The sequence below is a fragment of the Pholcus phalangioides genome, unplaced genomic scaffold (genome assembly GCF_987345545.1).
Source record: "Pholcus phalangioides strain wild (caught in Gottingen) unplaced genomic scaffold, Ppha-v1.0 ptg000004l_1, whole genome shotgun sequence".
NCBI classification, from domain to species: domain Eukaryota; kingdom Metazoa; phylum Arthropoda; class Arachnida; order Araneae; family Pholcidae; genus Pholcus; species Pholcus phalangioides.
This window is the reverse complement of record NW_028301597.1, coordinates 44,380,161-44,400,332: the sequence shown is the minus strand read 5'-3', so window position 1 is coordinate 44,400,332 and position 20,172 is coordinate 44,380,161. Positions and strand designations below refer to the sequence as shown.

Below are 20,172 nucleotides of genomic sequence, written 5' to 3'. Positions count from 1 at the left end.
GAAAGATTCCACCACGGGGAATAAATTTCAGTAACAGGTAGCTTTGAAGCACAATTTGAATAAAATATCTCTTAAAGAATGACTCTTATAAGTAACACATAGGAACCATGGCACAATTAAAATTCTATAGACTCATAATTTTTTTATATTCTCTGAAATCTCTGATTCTGCTAAATAATCAGATAAAAGCAAATCATCAGTATTATAATGTAAATTAAATTTTGTAACATTTTACTATGCTACAGAATTATTTCTTTTATATGTATTGCACTATTTCTTCTGTATGACTTTTTTTTTTTGGAAGCATTAAAGCATTGTTGTATTTTTCTTTTTCTTGTTTTCTTCTATGTTGGCGACATTCACATAAAGCATGTGTAATTTCGCTTTATTACAAGTTCTTGGTTTAATTTTATTTCAAATTCTGCATAGCTAATGATTCTTCATCGTGGTTCGGTTAGAACATTCACTAGATTTTTGAAAATTATTCGGTTACTAAGATTGCAACTTACCAAAATGGAAAAGTTTACCAAACTGACACACTGTTCGAAATAAATTAAGTACACTCTCACTGTTAAATTTATCCTTTAATCATATACCAAATCAAACACTTCTGGTTTGAGAATTTACACTTTGAGTTTTACACTTCTGCATATGGTACTACAAAATTTGGTGATATACAATAGTTAATAACATATTTTTATTGAAAACAACTACAAATAAGAAGATGGAAAATTATATAATATATATATATTTTCATAGTAGTATCAAAAGGCAATATATGCATTCAAAAAAAAAAATAGCATCGATAACTGCCAAAGTTCAAAAGGAAAATTACAATCCAATATCTGAGACAACTTGCTTTGGTTGTGAAAATAAAATTACTCTTGTATAATTATTTTTAAGTAGAATGTCAATTCTTATATGAAAATCACTTTCTTCTCGTAACTTCTCAATAGACTCCACCGATTTAGTGGATGAAAATGGTGAATTATACCGCATGTTTTAGTTCTGCAAAGGTGTATCCGTTACCTCATCCGTCATGCACAAAAACATTTCTACGGCCTCACGACTCTCCAGAAGAACAGGCTCATTACAATAGGCATGCACGAAATTTAGATTTTTAGCAGCCGACATCACTTTTATCAAAACTTGTCTGTTCACAAATTCAGAGAACTTGAAATCCAAAATTTCGAGCTTTGGATCTGGATTCAGATGCAAATACAATTCCAATATCTCAGTTAAGACACGGCGCATTCCTTGAAGGCGTAGAGTTGTCAGCGTGGTATTCCATTTGACCACGGCTTCTTCCAGGAACTTCGAACAACAATTCCAGTATCCTAGAGTAGAAGTCAAGTAAAGAGATTTCACTTTGTCCGATGGAATAAGTGATATGTTGCTCAAAATAACGTTGCGGCAATCTTCAATACGTAATATCTCTAGGTCCTTTGAACTCTTTAGAATCGAGTACAAGTCCATTCCACCGAAATTGACGCGAGAAGCACGAAACGACACCATATTTTCAAACCCGTTGTGATCTCGGCTTGCCGATGGAACCACGGTATAACCTATCATATGCAACAATCGTAGTTTTGGGCACCCCGTGACAAGTTCGTCAACTGAAAGAGTATTTTGAAAACTAAGCAACACCAGTTCTTCTAATGAGTGGCAATGATTAGCAATTGTCGAAACCAACTCTTCATATATGATGCCACGTTCAAGCTTCAGACTCAATCGCTTCAAGTTCCGTCCTCGAGCTAACAGAGAAATCAAATCTTCGGGCATCAAGTGATCAGGATGATGTAAATTCAAGCATTCGATATTTGACCACTTTTCTGCCAAAAGTTCCAACGAAACCCTCGAAAGGAAACAGCGCGATATCTTCAGTTTAGTCAGGTTGTGACAGTAACCAATCAATTTGGTGATCTTACTTTCGTCGCGTGAAAACAGCATGTCTTTCAATATCAGAGTTCGGGCGTGCGCCAGAAATCCCCTTTCACCCAACTTGTTTAATTGATTAAAACTCCACCACTGACAATCTGAATTCACATCTCTCCACAAGACAGGAGTTGAATAAAGATCGTTCCATTTCTTGCAAACCAGTGGAATGTTCCTCAAGAAACTTTGATATCCCTCGGATTTGATGTAGAAATCGAAGATGCAGATTAGCAGGTCTGGAGGCAAGTCGTTGATAAAATTCATGGTCTTTTGCCTTGATTAGAATTCTACTTCTACCGGAATCCTCCCTAATAAACAGGAAAAAAAAGGCAAAGTTATATCATATCAAGTAAATATGTTGCGGGTAAGGCCCATACCAGCTATAGATGTCTATTATAGCTGGTGTTGGTAAGGCACGGCAGGACCGTAACTAGGACTTCCGTGAGGGTAGGCAAACATGATTTAACCACCCCCTACCAATAAAAAATTCAATGATTTTATAACGGTATTTTTGTTCTTTCCTAAAATTTGCTACCCAGGCAAGTTGCCCTCACTTCCCAGTTCTAGCCTAGAGGCAAGGAATAAGGGCAAAACAGTCTTCACTCAAGTCTGGGTAAAACTTTGGAACTTTTCCAGTAATAACCTTTGCTCTCGGCTGATGCCTAAACTAGATTTATATATAGTAGTCTACTGAAGCTGCAAGCTGGTGTCAGTGCCGTCTTAACGCATGGGCCCACCCGGGCACGACCCAGGGGCCTCACAAAAATGAGATTCGGTTGAAATTTTCTAGAATTCACCTGGTAGGGCCTCAGAAAAACCACTTGGCCTGCGGGCCCATGATGCTCTTAAGACGGCCCTGGCTGGTGTTGGTAAATGCGAGCACTATCAATGTGTGATCCAAAAATCCCCAGTCCAGAGATGGATAGTGTATAAGTTTTGTGCATGTGTTTAGGCTATATAGTGGTTATTGACCCTTTTCGTATCCCGTACCCTCAGGGAAATTTAATTACATTAAATGCCCATTAACTGATTTCTATAAACTTTTACTTATTATTTAATTCCCTTTTCATCTATAGTAATATTTAATTTTGGTTCTATTTTTTAACTTTTTTTTTTTGAAGTATGGAAAAAAAAAGATTCAACAGATAGATAGTTCTTACTGATTCCAGCGGGAGGGACATAGTATGGAACTTGGCACTTGATTACATTTTTTGACGTTTCTCCAGTCATGAGACCTCAGTCATGACATTATCAAATCCAAGCACAGCACGATAATAACGCGAGGCACGAACGTAAAGAAACCGCGATGAATTTTAGGTGCTAATAACATTATTTTCTATGAAAAACAAGTACGATCGCAATTCGAAAAACTTCTAAAACGAAAATTTAACATTCTACATTTCTGAGAGCGAAAGCCAAAAGATATGTGAACTGTCGGTTGTGAGAATAAATAAATTTAAAAAAAATATATATATAATTCAATTTTCATGAATAAAATCAGTCAACATGTGTTGTAATTTTTTTTTTGAATCTCGCATCTCCGATTAAGTACAACCATATTATAGTAACGCTAGAAGATATTATCTCAACTCATAGCAGCGTAGTCGCTAAAACCTGGGGCTGAGGCTATTTTATTTCTGCCCCCACCCCAATAATTAGTAAATAAACAATGCAACGCACCCCTCTACCTTCTGTGTACAGGCTTGAATCACGAATATACGAGATGACTCGCAACTTTCAGCCCCCCTCAATGTTTTCTTCGTGTCGGTGCCTCTGAAACTGAGTTCTATCGCAACTGTTTGCAATTTATTACCGAATTTACAGCATTCTTGTTTTGTTTTCGGCGAAAAGTTACTAGTTCATAAAATCTCGCCGCTGTAGTCGGCGAGTGATCAGAGTGACAGACTCGCATCGCGAGGATTGAGTTCAAACAACACTGCAGCCACAGTGGTGGTCTGCTGAAGTTGGTTTTCTGTGGTTTCCAACTTTGAGGCGCAAATGCGAACCGATCTCTCCGTTAAAAGTTTCGCCACAAAGATAAACAGGCCTTTACAACGGTAGGCCTACATATATTTAAACATCACACTTCACTCAGAATCTTTAATATTGATCGCCCCGCCAAAAATTCCCACACTACACTATATATACGCACTCAGACTTAGGTACATATATTGACACTTCCGGCACAACCCAATCGGTAGTAAATTGCTCATGACGATAGACTGGAGTTGTGCTCGGTTCGAAAAAATAAATAAAATCCCTCATTTCACACATAAGTAGGTAATAGGTACATAATCTAAAAACAAAAATTCACATGTTGTCCCCCTTATGCTAGAAGAACGAATAAGCAAATTTTCACTTTTTCCTGAAACACGAATATGCATCCCTATTGAAACACGTTATAAAACATTTCAAGAAGATAACTTCCATAAAGTAACATGGGTAAACATTCTCTCTCTCTCCAAACATCATTTCCCAAATTCTCTCATTGCCAACGATATAATACATTCTTGCTTCTACAATGCGGGGGGGGGGGGGGGGTAAAGCACACGATATCTACATACAAAAGTTTCATAACATGAAATCGTTTTTGTTTTTTTTTTCATGTAAATCAATTAAATGAATACAAAAAGTTTTATTTTTCCATTGAAATTTTCACCAGCTGGACTTTCTCAACCACATGCGGATAAGGTGTCGGTAATTTTACTCTTTGCGATTCTTTAAAAAGAAAAAACCCTTTCTTATATAAAATTTTATGCACATTTGTTTGAATTAAAACAACCCCCCCCCCCCCCCCCGCGAAAAAAAAATCCGGTTGCAATTAGAGAGAGAGATAATACCAGAGTTGCCATTTCCAAGTTTTGCAAAAAATAGAAACGATTATTTACTACCATTTCACACTTGGACCCCCGGAACCTTGACATTTGGGAGGCTCCCGGAGCCTAGATATTACATATTGGTCATTAAAAAAAGTTGGCATTAAAATGAAGACATAACGTTAATTGAAATATAAAGTACGGGAATGCTGAAAAATATCTATTAAAATACTGTTTATAAAATCATGAACACAAAGAAATTATAAAAAATCAGGATTGATGACAATTCGAGAAATTAGTGAATATTTTAAATATTATTAAAAAAAATTCAGATTTTTTTTTTGATAAATTATTCCTTGATTGATGAAATACCATAATTAATGGAAATTCAGAAGTAAAGTAAAATTATTCCGTAATTAGAGAAAACTAAAGGGTTACATAAATTAACGGATATTGAAGAGGAGTAAAAAGTAACTCAAATTTATATAGAATGGATCAAATTTAATGAAAATTTAGAATCAATCACACAATAAAATTAAATAAAGATTATTATACATCATTATATAATTAATAAAACTTTGAATGAATGAAAATTCCGAAATTAATGGAAAATAATCGCATAATGAACGAAAAATTGGAATTTGTGAAAGGTCAAAACAACTGAAAAGACTGATAACACAAATAAAAATAATTAATAAATAATTCCAAAACTGAAAACTCGTTTAATGAATAATGAAACACCAGAATTCGTGAAATTAATAATTAAATTTCAGATTTGATGAAAAATAATTACTCCATCGATCGATGAAATATCATAATTTATGAATATTCAGAATTAGAGCCAAATTCAGAAATTTAATGAAAAGTATTTCATAGGCTGATTATAAAAATATATAAGTGGATTTTTTTTCTCAAAAAATTAATGAAAATTCTGGATGGATAAAAATTAATCAAAATTCAGAATTTTTTTAAACAATCACACAATTACTGAAAATTCGGTGTATCAATGAAAATTCAGAAATTAATGAAACCCATAATGAATTCAGAAATTAATGAAACCCATAATGAATTGAAAGAGCAATGTTTAATAAAAATTCAGAAAGAAGTAAAATAATTCAGGAATTAATTACAGAAATAATTGTGATAATACCGTGTTTATATAAATAACATATTGATACGTATGAAACAATATTTCATAAGAGAATGCGAACTCCATCAAAATTACTCTCTCTACGTTTCATTTTTAAAAAACCCCTACCGAATACAAAGAATCGCGTGCACGCGTGCGACATGAAATTCTGCGGCTCAACAGCAGCGCCAACGAGTGCGCGCGGAAACGCGTAGTGTCACCTCGTGTCTCAATTTGCGCTGTCCTTTTGATTTCCGTTGGCCGCAAAGCCCAGCGCTGCCTTGCGTCGTGTCGCGAACGCTGCACGCGTCTCAATTTGCGCTTTGCCTTAAGCCTAAATATGTAAATTCTGAAATATAAAAACTAGACGCGATGGCCATTTTTTAAGAGGCCATTCAAGTATTACGTGCGCAAATATTTAGCTATTTTTGACCCCCCCCCCCTTGTCAGCAAAATTTCGTCATCAGCTCTTCCCCTCTGAATACTACCTCATACTTTCATAAAGGGTGGTCGATGACGTAAGCATTATTCCCACCCCCTCCCACCTGTCATCAAAAGTCAGCAAATCGGGACCCCCCCCCCCCCACACATCGATGATGACGTAATACTTGAACGGCCCCTAATCAGAACACATCTTGTTTGAGTAAATTGGTGAAAAAGAAATTTAATAAACAAGGGGCTAGAGAACCCCCTGATTTATATATATATATATATATTTTTTTCACATTTTCCCTCCATAGTTAACTTAAATTCCCTGTTCACAACTTTATTTTTGATGCCAGCTCGTGGCCATGGCCCCCCACATCCTGAAGCAGGGACCCTAGGCTGGGATATTTTACGGGGTCCCAACCAGAATTTCACAGGTTCCCTTATGATAAATTTATAGCGTGAAAAACAAACAAAATGAAAATCATCCAGGGCCCCAGAGCTGGAACCTTGACAGCCCACCCCTTCATGCTCGTGGCTACCTCAGCTAGGGCCGTCTTAAGAGCATCATGGGCCCCCGTGCCAATTGGTTTTAATGAGGCCCTACCTCGTAAATTCTAGAAAATTTCAACCGAATCTCATTTTTGTGAGGCCCCTCTTCTCCTGAGGCCCCCGGGCCGTGCCCGGGAGGGCCCATGCGTTAAGACGGCACTGACCTCAGCTACTTTCCATTCCCTTCTGTTTGATTTCCACACTCTTGGGCCCCTAAAACTACGGCTTGGCCACGCGGTGGCATATTCTCTTCGTGTTGAGAAATACTGTTTCTTTTCTCCCATAGGCTACCACTTTATATTCTTAAGAATGGAAAATAATTATTAGGATCAGTTTCATATGTAACTGATATTTTCATTAACTGATTAACTGAACTTTCATACATTCACCTCACAAGATAGAAACTGTTTTCCTCCGGTCATTTTTTAAAGTACACATTGTCAATACAGTCGAATCTCGTTATAACGAACGTCGAGACCGGAGGGATCGCTTCGTTAAAAACGAAATTCCGTTATAAAGGAATTCCAGGTTACCTAGCATTATTGTTCCTATGTAAACTTATTTGGGGGGATTAGAAAAGTTTTCGATATTTATAAAACGAGATTTTCGCTATAACGGTATTCGTTAAAACGGGATTCAACTGTATTTCATTGAACGACGAAGTTGATAATCTCATGAGAGAAAAAAAAATAATAATACCCATACCTGAGGACCTCTACGAAGGGGGAAAGGGCTTTAAAAAATTTATGCAATCGAAATTTAATAGGGGGGGGGGGGTTTCTTAAGTTTCCCCCTAGAAGCCCACCAAAAATCCTGCCCTAAATGGCAGGGGCGTAGCCAGAAATTTCGTTCGGGGGGGGGGACCAAAGTGACAGAACAATAGATTTGGCCATTTTTTCCCCTTTTTTCGGTCATTTTCTCACATTTCGGGGGGGGACCAGACCCCCCCCCCCCTGGCTACGCCCTTGCTAAATGGGACACTCAACAATGTAACAAACAATAATGAAACTTGTACTGTGTTTCGATACACTTTCGTTTCTGAATTTCGATTGAGACTTCTTTGAAACTCAAGGAAGCATTCAAAGAAACAGGTGAAATAGACTCACCAAAATATGGTTGTGGAGTAAGTTTCTCTTTTCGAAGACGACCGCTATACCACCGTGTCCGACTACGAAGAGTTTCCTATCTTTACTAAAATTTTGTTCAACGCGGTATCCTTCTATTAAGACACTCGCTTCAATCTTTATTATCCAGGTTATTGTCTAGCGAGGACTTGTTTTCCTTGTGGATAGTTTAGATATTACTGTAATATCAAGACCATATCATTCATCCCTTCCGGGACAAGCTCGTATTTCCTGGAAATCGAATCTGGTTGGGCCACTGAGCTATAAGCAGGCTGACCATATTTCCCCGAAAGAAATACACAATAAATGAGGGCTCCGAATACACATTGCCAATTATCGCTAAAAATGATGCCAAAACTGAATAAAGTTGCCAAATAATGCTAATATTACGGAAAAAATATAAAAGGGGGAAATGGAGCATTAATGAAAATTGCAGTGGATTAAAATGACTTGCATAGGGTGACCATACGTCCCGTATTTCCCGCGACAGTCCCGGTATTTTCTGTATTTTTGGCCGTCCCGACTTTTTGGAAAAAGTGTCCCGGTTTTTCCCGTATTTTACACGAAGTCAACTAGAGTTATTCTTTATTGAAGTCAAAGATTGAAATTATTTTTCAACTCATAAATTATATTGTGATAATTACAACTATAAATGAGAATATTAATCTCCCACATTTGTCTTGGAGAACGTTTTGTTTTTTGTGGAATTCATTTTAATCCACTGCAATTTGTAGTAATGCTTCATTTCCCGCCATTGTGATTTTTCCGTAATTTCAACAATATTTGGCAACTTTGTTCGGATTTGGCGTCATTTTTCGCGATAATTGGCGATGTCCCGTATTTGGAATCCCAATTTCCCGTATTTCTCTGGAGGAAATATGGTCACCCTAGACTTGCATGGGGGAAAAGAAAACGTTCACCAAGGCAATAGTGGGAGATTAATATTCTTATTTATAGTTGTAAATATCAACATAATTTATGAGTTGAAAAATAATTTCGATCTTTGACTTCAATGAAGAATAAAAATTCAAGTAGGCTTCATGTAAAAAACGGGGGGAAACCGGGACATTTTTGCCAAAAAATTCGGGACGACCAGAAAAACAAACAAAAATACCGGGACTATCACAGAAATACGGGACGTGTGGTCACCTTAGCTATGAGGAAAGTTTTTATAGCTCAGTGGGTTGGGCTACGACGCCTTCATATACATGTATATAGGGGTTCTAGGTTGGGCCAGCACTTCCTAGAGATAGAAGGCCTTCGCAGTCTGATTGTGACGTCAGTAAGTAGTCCATTTCCCCTCCAGAATATGGAAAAAAAATTCGTTGCTCGCGCCAATATCATCGTTGTGATCATCGCTTCTCGGCCTTTTGGCTAAGATCAAAGTGCAGTATCATCGTTGTGAGGAAAAGAAATGATCGGGCTCAGAATTGGCGATTTCTATGTCCCACATACAATCACTATACGGTATTTGTGAGCCAATCAGGAAGATTCTACGCCAAAATAAGAAGAAACGAAATAGAATGCCGTGTTTCAAAATATGGCAAACTTGCTAAGTAGTCTGAATAAGAACTCCTTAATACATGAAGGCGTCTTAGTCTGAATGACGTGTTGGGCCACGACCACCTAAATTGCAGTTATCTAGGTGGTCGTGGTTGGGCGCATATGCGTACGAAGGATTTTCTCCAAAAATTGGGGGGGAGGGTTTATGTGTGATGCTCATTTTTCTCTTTTACTCAGGAAGGAGAAAATCACGGAGGCCCCCAGCCAACACCTCCAACAGCAGAAATTATTAAAAAGGCCTATAGGGACTGAACCTGCCAACATGTGCTCATAATTTCCAAGCACTTTCTGCTTTAGGTGTTGGCCAAACGGGGGTTAGAATAGTAAGGAGGCAACTTTGCGTTCCTTTGTCGTTCTGGATAGCGAATGATGAAAGTGTATGAACATTTTTGTGAGGAAAAAAAAGGCAAACATTCATGTCAATGAATATAGATGTTTCAGAGGGTGGGAAAAAAAAATTGCGTAAAAAAAAAATTTTTAGAAACCTGAGAAAGACGAAAGGGTGATTTTTATAAAACGTGGGAGGAGAGATGCTTGAAATGACATAAAAAAAGTACACATGCTCCTACAGGAGGTCGTAGCGAGGGGGGGGGGACTTAGGGGTCTGCCCCCCCCCCCGAAAAAAGGGGAAAAGATGGCCAAATCTATTGTTCTATCACTTTGGTCCCCTCAAAATTAGTGGTCTCCCGAACAAAATTTCTGGCTACGCCCTTGGCGTATGGTAACCCTAAGCATGCGCCAATGGTTGGGTATAGCTATTCAGTTCTTTCCGCGACATAGTAAAAATCATTAAACGAACTTCACTTTTTCTGCCATTAATGCAGGTTAGCAGCGAACGTTTTGTTGGTCTACAACGAGCACTCAGCTGACTGAAAATGCTCTGCAGTGAATTTGCCATAAGTGAAAAATGTAAGAACTTTATATATATATATATATATATATTTGTTTATTAAAGGTTTTGAGAAAATATTTTACCACAAACGATTTGTGATCAGTAGATTCCGAAAGATTAGGCACTAAAAAAAGGCATAATTTCTGGAAGGAAGAAAAAATAACTAAAAACAAAAATGTATTAAGGTTCCAAAAACTAGCTGAAAAATCGATTGTGTTTAAGCCGTCTATTTGTTTTAATTATAGTTCAAATAACTGCATTATTATCCAAATTAAATTGATTTCACGTCCAAAATAAAATGTTAGTAGACCCTCAGGATTAGGCCAATTCCAAGACCACCATCACCAGACGCGGAGCCGGTAGAAAAAATCATAGGCGGAGATGCTTGGAAGTCTGGGGGGAAGATGATGTCAATTTATATATACATTAGATCAGTCGACTACACCTTTGACGCTGGGGGGCAATGCCCCCCGTATCTCCGCCCATGGTGGGGTTTCGAATTGCGAATAATTTGTTTATTTGCTGTATTATTTGGAATAACTTATTTCTATAGGTGAAACATGGCTACCTTGTTCTACTCTTTTGTGAAAAACATTTTTTTTAATATTACTACATACGCAAGACTCCTTCAAACGCGGGGCCCCGTGTAGCCGCTGCTGTCACACACCTCTTCAATTGAATACTAGATATATTTAATAAATAGCCATGGTTGTTTGCAGTGAATTTATGGTGCAAAAAATAAAATCAAAACGCATGGGTCCCAGAGCCGTTTGCTCCTACCCCGCCTTGTGCGAGCCATGACGTCATTTCAAGACCTCTTGGGAAAATCATCGGTCCACTATACACATACAACCATGTCCAATGCCTGAGCGGAACATTGTGAAGCCCGTGTTCCAAACAAAAATGTCTAATTTTCTTGTTTTCTAACAGCCACGTACTTGTGTCTAAATGGGACTGGGGTTTTCTGACGGTAATTAATACTGAGATTTAGAAAATTTCAAAAAGAGCAATTCTTTTCAAGTTTTAAATGAACAAAATATTCAAGTTTTACAGAATATAGTCTCTGAAATTCACTAATAAACTTGAAACCATGTTAAAATAGATATTTATTGCACAAAAATATCAAAAAAGACATTTTTACCAAAAAAGGTTGAAAATAGGCAAAAAAAGAGAAAGGAATTTATGGCATTTTGACTGAACTTCCGGGCTCTAGTGATCAGATACCGCTGGCATGTGTATGAATAACAAGAAAAATTCAATGTTTTATGTACAAATATACTGCAAGTATCAAAATTCCTTATTAGTTCAAACCATTTTAAGCCTCAATTTGATATTTTAAAAAGAACAAAACACCAATGAGCGTCATTTGGAACCAGTAATGACTGACGTGATCAACTGCCTCCCTCCCACACTTGAAAAAATTATAACCGTTGCCCAATGAACTTGAGAATAAAAACACAAAATATTAACAAAACACTTTTATTCAAGCAAAATGATAGTTTTTTGTCACAAAAAACAAAAATTCAGCAAAACATGAGGAAAAAAAGAAAATCAAAATAATCAGTTTAAAATTTTTTTATAGGGAGGAAAAAGAATGTACAACACGATAAATGATACAGTACCTGTACAATTATATTTCAAACAAATCAATTTTGTTTTGTACACATTCAGAACTTATTCATATTTAGAACCAGTCAATTTGTCAAGTATTTGAAGAGGGGGAAAACGAATCCATTAAAAAATCCTTGCCTTTTATTACAAACACCAAGTTCAAAGTGAACGTTATTGGAATGATGCGAAATAAAATGGCCGTTTTGTGTGAATTGCATTGCATTTTTCTTGCACGTTTGCTTTTTAACCGTATCGAGTGTTTGTAAAGAGAAGTCTAAAACATTGAACAATAGAAGAGGATCAACAAACATCTCTTCTTCTACAAAAAGTATAAGCTTCCCCCCACCCATTTACCAAATATCACAAGTGAGAACTGACCAATCATCCAATTATTCATGTAACCAGTCCCAAAAAGAATGCAGGAAAAAAATGATTGAATTTACCTACTGAACCAGTCTTTAAAATGGTATTTATATAATTTAGGCTTTCATGGCCGGCGTCAAGGTAAAAGATTCAGGGAAAAAGAGACCATAGTCATAAGAAATTTTAATATATTTCCAAACACCTGCAGCAGATATCTTTAATGGAGATGGAATCATCAATCAGACAAGGACCTTGGGGCAGCTAAGAGAGCCTCTATTGTCCCTATCGTGCTAACTGGAGATGTCTACGAGATGTGGAGAAAAAATGTCTGGAAATAAAAAATTAGGCTGGAACTTTCTCTAGACCTGAGAAGAACCTCACACACTCCACCAACACAAACAAAATTTTTCTTTCAAAAGAGTTTTAGAAATATTCTCAATCAAAAACCTTTCACAAGAAAACCATGGAAAGATTATGGTCATCAAATTTGATAAACCCAGAATACAGACTTGACAATCAGAAGCCAATCAGCACAAGTCAATTTTCTGAAAATAACTTCCATATATATAAAGTGCCTCTTCATCGTTAAAACTTTCAGTTGTCAAAGCATTCAAGTCGTTATCTTTATATTGCAACCACAGACAGCACCACTTATATTGACCATGGAATAAAAAGATCCTTTCATCTCATCTTTAATGCTTATTGACTTACACCAATTGGCTTCTGATTCCCTCCAATTATAGAGAAAATCTATACAAATATAAGCAATAAACAAATTAGGCACATTTATCAAAGTATAAGCACCTATCATACATTAGTTTGATCCATTCACGAATGAAATACATACCTCTTTTACAGAAAAGAAAAAAAAACTTTTTGAAAGTGGGGTTGGATAATAGGTATGCTCTAACCAACAGTATCCAAATTGAAGGTTTCCAGAATCTGACTGATTTTTTTTGTAGCATTTAAAGGAATATTCAGAGGGCGTTGAATTATTGAATGAAAGTTAATATTTATCTATTGAAGACTTCTTGAAAATACTATAACAAGAATAGTTTTGGAATGATGAGTTGGAACTCAAATTCACAATTGATCTATCCTCTGGGAATCATTTAAATAACGAGATCTGCAGTAATTGTTTAATTGGTTGTAGAAAGAAGAATCAATATTGATATACACAACAAATAGTTCAAACTTCTAATGCGTATTTGCCATAGCAGATTAATTAGATAGGGTTGGGCATGAAAAACCAGGCCTAATCACTGGCACAAGCCTCTTATCCACAAATATCTAAATTTCTGTTTCCGATGGTTGGCTTTGACATAGTATAGAAATTTATTTAGGCTATTCATATCCAGTCTACAGTCATTCATTTGACTATAAAAATAATTTCAGGAATTTTATTCGAATCGGAACAAGAATGGGTGTGCAAGCTGTTTTTCCCCAAGAACTGGGTGGAGTGCTTCTGTCATTCCTTCTCATGTTCACAGCTGATTGCACAGTCAGGAAAAGGCCTATGGCGACTGAACCTACCAAGATATGCTCTTACTTTCCAAGGAGTTCTTGAAAGGAAAAAAGAAATCTGCGACATCGAGAAACAAAATAACATTGACAATATGACAAGACTTCAGGTGTGTGAGCCTGCTTATATATTCTAACAACAGTTTGGACACTGGAGACAGTCATTACTCATCCCTATATAGCAATATTATCACATCATTACGGAACAGTTTTTGTGATAGTGACAGATTTTTCATGCACAAACCTGAATCATAAGATATGGAATCTCTCATAGGCTTTAGATTAAGTGGAGCTAATCCCTAACATATCAATAAATTAGCACATAAGACCAATTTAAAAAATATTACTCATTCTCACATTCAATCTAATTTACGCAGAGAAATTTACGGAGCAAGCTTTACACCACTTTCAGCTGCAATGCAATTCAAAATCTATTTGAAACAGACATACACACAGAAAAAATCCAGAAATCTTTTAGCTACACTTTCCTTAAGAGTACGACAAACTAATAACACTTAAACTACTGATTGTACTAAGGAAATGTTTCTTACTATGCTGGAAAAAACATCAAGAAATAAATTACATAAAGTGGGAGAGTTAAAGAACATAACAAAACATATACAAGTATCTAGACGAGACCTGCCACTAGCAAAACACCTAAACACTCAACCCTATGGAAAAATGTTTGAAAATATCAAGAAGCGGCACATGTTGCTACATATCTAATTAAAAAAAAGATGCAAACAGTTTTCAGATCCCCTCAGTTTTAAAATGTTACTGTGGGTTCATTTTCCAGAACCCTCTCGTTTATAAACTTTAGCATACAAACAACTTGGCCTAAGCTCATATGAAATATAAGCATCTTAATTATAGGGAGGGGCAAATATGCGAAGAAGGCAACTCACTCCAATGTTTTGTATAGTTTATTGTTGCTTCTCGTTCCTTTAAAAGTCTTATGTAAACCAACGTGCACACACAAAAGACACCAAGTTCAGTCTTTCCATAAAAATACATATTCAATCGAACTGTGAACTTAATACAGAGCCCCCATTCACACTACAAGCTGTGGGCGTGACAGCCTCATTGTCACTTGATTCAGAAAACGAGTCCATATTCTCGGATCCTTCAGTGGTATTACTTTTTTGACTTGCTCCGTTAGTTTCGCTGCAATCTTCTGCATGCTCTTTGGGTACAAACGTTGTCCATTCATTGTTTTGAGGATCTAAATACTCAACAGTGTTGAGGAATGTCTTGCCATTGAATCCTCCGACAGCAAACAGAAATGCTCCAACAACGCTGACACCGACATTTGCTCGACAGCATGTCATTGATGGACCTGCGCTCCAGGTGTCTGTCTCAGGATCATAGATTTCAACACTGCACAGTGAATGGACACCATCGTGCCCGCCAACTGCATATAATTTACCTAAAATGAACAAAAAATATATATTTCAATAAGGTATGAAATGAGGTTAAATTCTGAAAAATAGAATACTGGACTTGAGAGTAATGTAACTAATCCAACACATATCAGACCAGGGCTATGCAAGACTAACAATTATACTGGATTACTCTAAGATAGTTTAGAAAACCCCATTAAAATGACAAACATTTGCGTACAGACGTGCAGTGTCATGCCCCTTCTGTGATCGAAGGAAGCCCAGTCTAAATAAGCAGTACTACTAACAGGCCAGACTTGTGTGACAAGATTAAAGAGATTATATTGAATTAGAAATGAGCAGAGTTCTTGGGCCTGTCACAGGCAATGTGAGCTTCATTTGACTGGCCATTCGATCAATCGCCACCAATTTGTAAGATTCCTCAGAAAATATTTTATCCCACATATTGATATTGGCATTTCTCTTAAGAACTCAAAAAATTTTTCCAACCCTTTGATCAGGATTGGAACGAGAAGGGTGGTAAATTTATGGGAAGAAACAAAAATTATTGGATTTTACTTTGGCATAATTTAAACATTAAACATTTGTTCTCTTGCACATATACAGCCGACACTTGTTATAATGACTTCCCATCATTCAGTCAAAAATGAATGTTTTATTGGGCGGTCATTGTATCAAGAGGGAAACAAACATATGAGAGACTCATTATTTGGAAACATTTTGAAGTTATCCTACCAGATGTTGTAATGGAATGGTTGCTACAATGTGGAGTCATAAAAACGAGTGTTGATTGCATTTTCACAATTTAAGGGATTACCAGGTTTTTACCTAGAAAGACGGAAGGGAGGTCACATTGACCCTCCTATATATTTTAGAACACATTCACCATATAATACTACTAATATTGCCAAAACTAATTTTTAATGGTCAAAATTCTTCTGGTCTTAGGCTCTTAAAGCATCTAATACTGCGTAATCCCCGAGACTTTTTTACTTTCATTCTTATCTGTGGGTGTCTGTCAACAGGTACCTCAGCTTCCCCATTGTCAAGTACTTTTTCTATTTTCTCCGATAAATTATTTGTTCTGCAAAATAAAAATGTCCACGTCCTCACGATTGTTGTAAAAATGACGTCGATTCACAGAAGAGAAAACTTTTCAGAAGCTTGGAAAGATTGGGTAGGAAAATCAAGAAACATATGGTTATGATGAGAATTCAAAGGAGAATGAAAACTACCCAAGGAAAAATGTTTGTGAAGTAAGCAACAGTATTGATGATGGATGTGCGAATTGGAATGAAATCATACCTACATCAATGCCTCAGCTGATCTAAAATGAAATAATACTGGACACAATAAACGCAAACTACATTGAATCCAGCAATGAAAACACCCAAATGTCAACTTGATGCTATAAATATGAGATTAATAATATCTTGTGAACCGGTAGTGAAAAAAACTGCAGATGAAGATGTATGAAACATCATGGAACATTTCCTTGTCAGTAGGACAAAGATTTAAAATTCTTTTACACGAAACTCATTGCTTACAGATACATATTCTACATCACTGGAATTACGTTTTCAATTCTAAATCGACAAGCTTGGTTGAAACCCTTCTTAAAGAACATTGTCAGGTGCTTCCAACTGAGAGCAAAATAAACCAAGATCACACTCGTTGATCCTATCTAAACCCCCAGGGGTGATACAATATTGAAATCCCACCGGCAATATAGAAAATACAAATCTCCCAGTCTCGAGCTTTCTCAACACTGATGCACATCAAAAAAGATTGGTTGAACAGAATGCTTTAAAAACTAAATAATCAAAATATATTAATAGATCAATGGCTTCACCCACTAATTCTTTGTGTTACAACTGTTCTGTCATAAAAATATTACAACATGCTCTAAAATATTAAAATGTTAAAAAATTGCCAGAAAAAGCTATGGGGTCACACAAACCCCTGCCTGTCTTTCTGGTGTTAAACAAATCAAAGAAAATCTGGCACTGAACTTACCATTGTACACAGCAACTCCACATCCTCGCCTAGCTGTGTGCAGAGGCGCAACAGTAGTCCATGTATTAGTAGTTGGAATGTACTTCTCCACTGAATTCAAGCAATTCCAGGAGTCACAGCCTCCAACTGCATAGACTTCTCCTGCCATTGCCTTTACACCAGCCTGGTAACGCCCTGAATGAAAGTAATTCATGAACAACATAAGTAGAGGAAGTAACATGAGGGAAGAAAATCAAAGCTACAAGTGACTTCATTAAAAAAACTTGATACATGTAATTTATATCACAAAAAAATTATCTTTGTCCATCATTTAGATTTTAATTTCATATTTGACAAGGAAACTGATTTTCACTGGTTTTATATTTTTATATTTATGACTTTGAGGGGGGAAAAAGAGCATACCAGTGGATAGAGACGCAATCGTTGACCATGCACCAGAGTCAGTATCATAAACATCACATCTAATGACACCTCTTTGACCATTCCATCCGCCAATGACGTATATCTTGTTTTCAACGCTGCATACACCTGTAAGAATGAGTGCTCATTAATACAGATGGCTGAATGGAAAAAAGACACCGAAGGGAGGTAAAAAAAAATGATTATGCCACTTCTAAGGCTCTGATATCTTTTTTTTCAGGTCACTATCAGACACGCTGTAAGTTAACAAAAGGGCAAAATGTAAAAAAATCAGGTATACACAGCCACAGATGCGAATGAGGGAGACCCAGCTGAAACACTGAAACACCACGTAACGAGGAGAGTTGCAGTCCAGAGTGCAGAACAAATCGAAACTTTGATTGGAGTGTGCACAAGATGGTCATTATTGCAACCGCTGTGGACAACAGTGATCAGAGCAAATTGCCAAGAGTCTGATGGCCTAATATGGAGCCTAATATGGCCTCCATATTTGCCTGGCCTAATATGGAGCTACAAATATTTGCCAGGGTTTAACAGGCGATACTCACCAGAGGTAAAATATGTTCATGCAAGAGATTTCTTCAGCATGGAGAATAACTATTAGGTTTTAGCATAATTATATCGGCTGTGTTTGCTATGGGCATAAATTTCTATGGGTTCTCCATGCATATTTCTGTTCTGGGCAAATAACACGAGTGGACTACTGACATCGGCCTGAAGAGCTGATACTTCTCAAAATACCATTTACTTCGTGTTTCTATGCTATCATAAGTGTTGATGTACTGTGAGCAAATAAACGGTGACATCATCTTCACTGGTCGGTAGCCTGAAAGCTAATGAACATTGTAATACAGGAATGAATAGTAGGAAGTAGTCTTCATTGAGATCTGTGCATCTTCACTTAACGCAGCACAATTCTTGAAGCTGACCTGAAATAACATGAGAAAACCAGAAATGAGAGCAATATTTCTTCCTTTCCTAGCAAAGGTCAAAATGATGTAAACTTTAGCAGCTCGAAATCAAAATCAAATATTTTTTTGGCTCTGTACCAGCTTCCCGATGTTCCACATATCTGTGAGAAATACAAACACAGTTCAACAAAAGCGACATGCATTCCAATACATATTATTTAGAATGCCCGAAATCCAGAAACAAAGAGCTGATCAAATATTCATGCATCATTCAATGAAAACAAACACACACAAGGTGAAAACTGGAAACTACTGTATAACATATATAGACAAGTGGTCGCTCTAAAGTTACATGAAAAGAGTGATAGGCTCGGGCAAAGTTCATGCTTTTTTGAATAGTGAGTGAAATTCAAAACCATGAAAAACAATCAAACAGTATTTCTTGCAGCTTGGAAACAAAGTGATATGTAAAGATCAATCAAATGAAATCTATTCAAGTGGATCTTTTCAAAGTAAACAAAAAGGTATAACTGATGTGACAGAAATAAAGCCATTTACAGGTCAGAATGTGCTCACGTTACCCTCAGCATTCAAACAAGTATTCCCCATCTTGAGAAGACAACAGATAGTTTAAAAAAACGACACTGTTCTAATCTATAACTACATAGTTACAGCTCCTGCCATGTCTGCATTAAAATTGTGTTCCTTCTGCAACTCTTACGAAGGTCTACATCGATTGTTACTGCAATATTGGCAATGATTTCACATCTACCACAAAATGCGAGAATGGCCCTGCTTAAAAAAAAAATATCTCCATTTCTAGTCCTTTTCGACATAAAACCTTAGTACCTAATATGTAACTTATTCGTGACAGCCTTTTTTTCAGAGCTGGATATTGAGCAATGAATATAAAAATCTTTTTTCCTTTGAAGAAATCAATCACTACTCTTTCATTGATCTTTGTCAGATTCAGAAAAACTCTGGTTAATGGTGGTCCATAGAATAATTGCATGTGAGATGAAGGTAAGTGCTATGGCATAGCATGAATGAATCTCATTTGGTCAACTTTATACATTAGTTTCATGATAAATAGTGAATGTATATGCTTGTATCAGCAGTAAAAGGGAAAGAGGAGATTCAATAATTTTATTCTTAGTTATTTGCCAGTACTTAAAATGAATTGATAATTATTTTGTCTGATTTAAAACTAATCAACTCACACAAAATAAAGAATATCTGAGAAACAGCTCTAAAGTGTACGAGGAGAGAAAGAAAAAGTTTCACGTTCATGTAGACATTTCTTTAAGATTTTCCATGATTCTGAATTTATTTTTTTTGGTCAGATTTTATCGAAATAGCTTTTTTCATTCTTTCCAGTTTTCACTTGATTTCAAGCACAGTTTTCAGAAACAAACTGACAAAATCATGTTTTTCTTATTTACATCGTGTTTTCAATAATAAGAAGGCTGAACTACAGTGTCAGTAATTGTGAA

General features: G+C 36.4%; 2 protein-coding genes across 6 annotated transcripts in view; both read right to left on the bottom strand.

The window, feature by feature from the left end:
• Nucleotides 1-566: 566 nt before the first annotated feature.
• On the bottom strand, nt 567-8,055 carry LOC149087652 (F-box/LRR-repeat protein 6-like). Its single transcript, XM_089231852.1, has 2 exons — nt 7,965-8,055; nt 567-2,243 (listed from the first exon to the last, which is right to left on the bottom strand). The coding sequence occupies exon 2, from the start codon at nt 2,197-2,199 to the stop codon at nt 1,003-1,005; it is 1,197 nt and encodes a 398-aa protein (XP_089087978.1). The 5' UTR covers nt 2,200-2,243; nt 7,965-8,055; the 3' UTR covers nt 567-1,002.
• Nucleotides 8,056-11,900: 3,845 nt separating this feature from the next.
• Nucleotides 11,901-20,172, bottom strand: part of LOC149087651 (influenza virus NS1A-binding protein homolog) — an 83,226-nt gene continuing 74,954 nt past the window's right edge. For all 5 annotated transcript variants that reach the window (XM_089231556.1, XM_089231560.1, XM_089231559.1 and 2 more), the window contains exons 10-12: nt 17,751-17,876; nt 17,349-17,522; nt 11,901-15,358 (exon numbers count right to left, since the gene is read on the bottom strand). In XM_089231556.1, the coding sequence (XP_089087682.1) occupies nt 14,949-15,358; nt 17,349-17,522; nt 17,751-17,876 (710 nt within the window). In that variant the 3' untranslated portion in view covers nt 11,901-14,948. The remainder of the gene's footprint in view (nt 15,359-17,348; nt 17,523-17,750; nt 17,877-20,172) is intronic.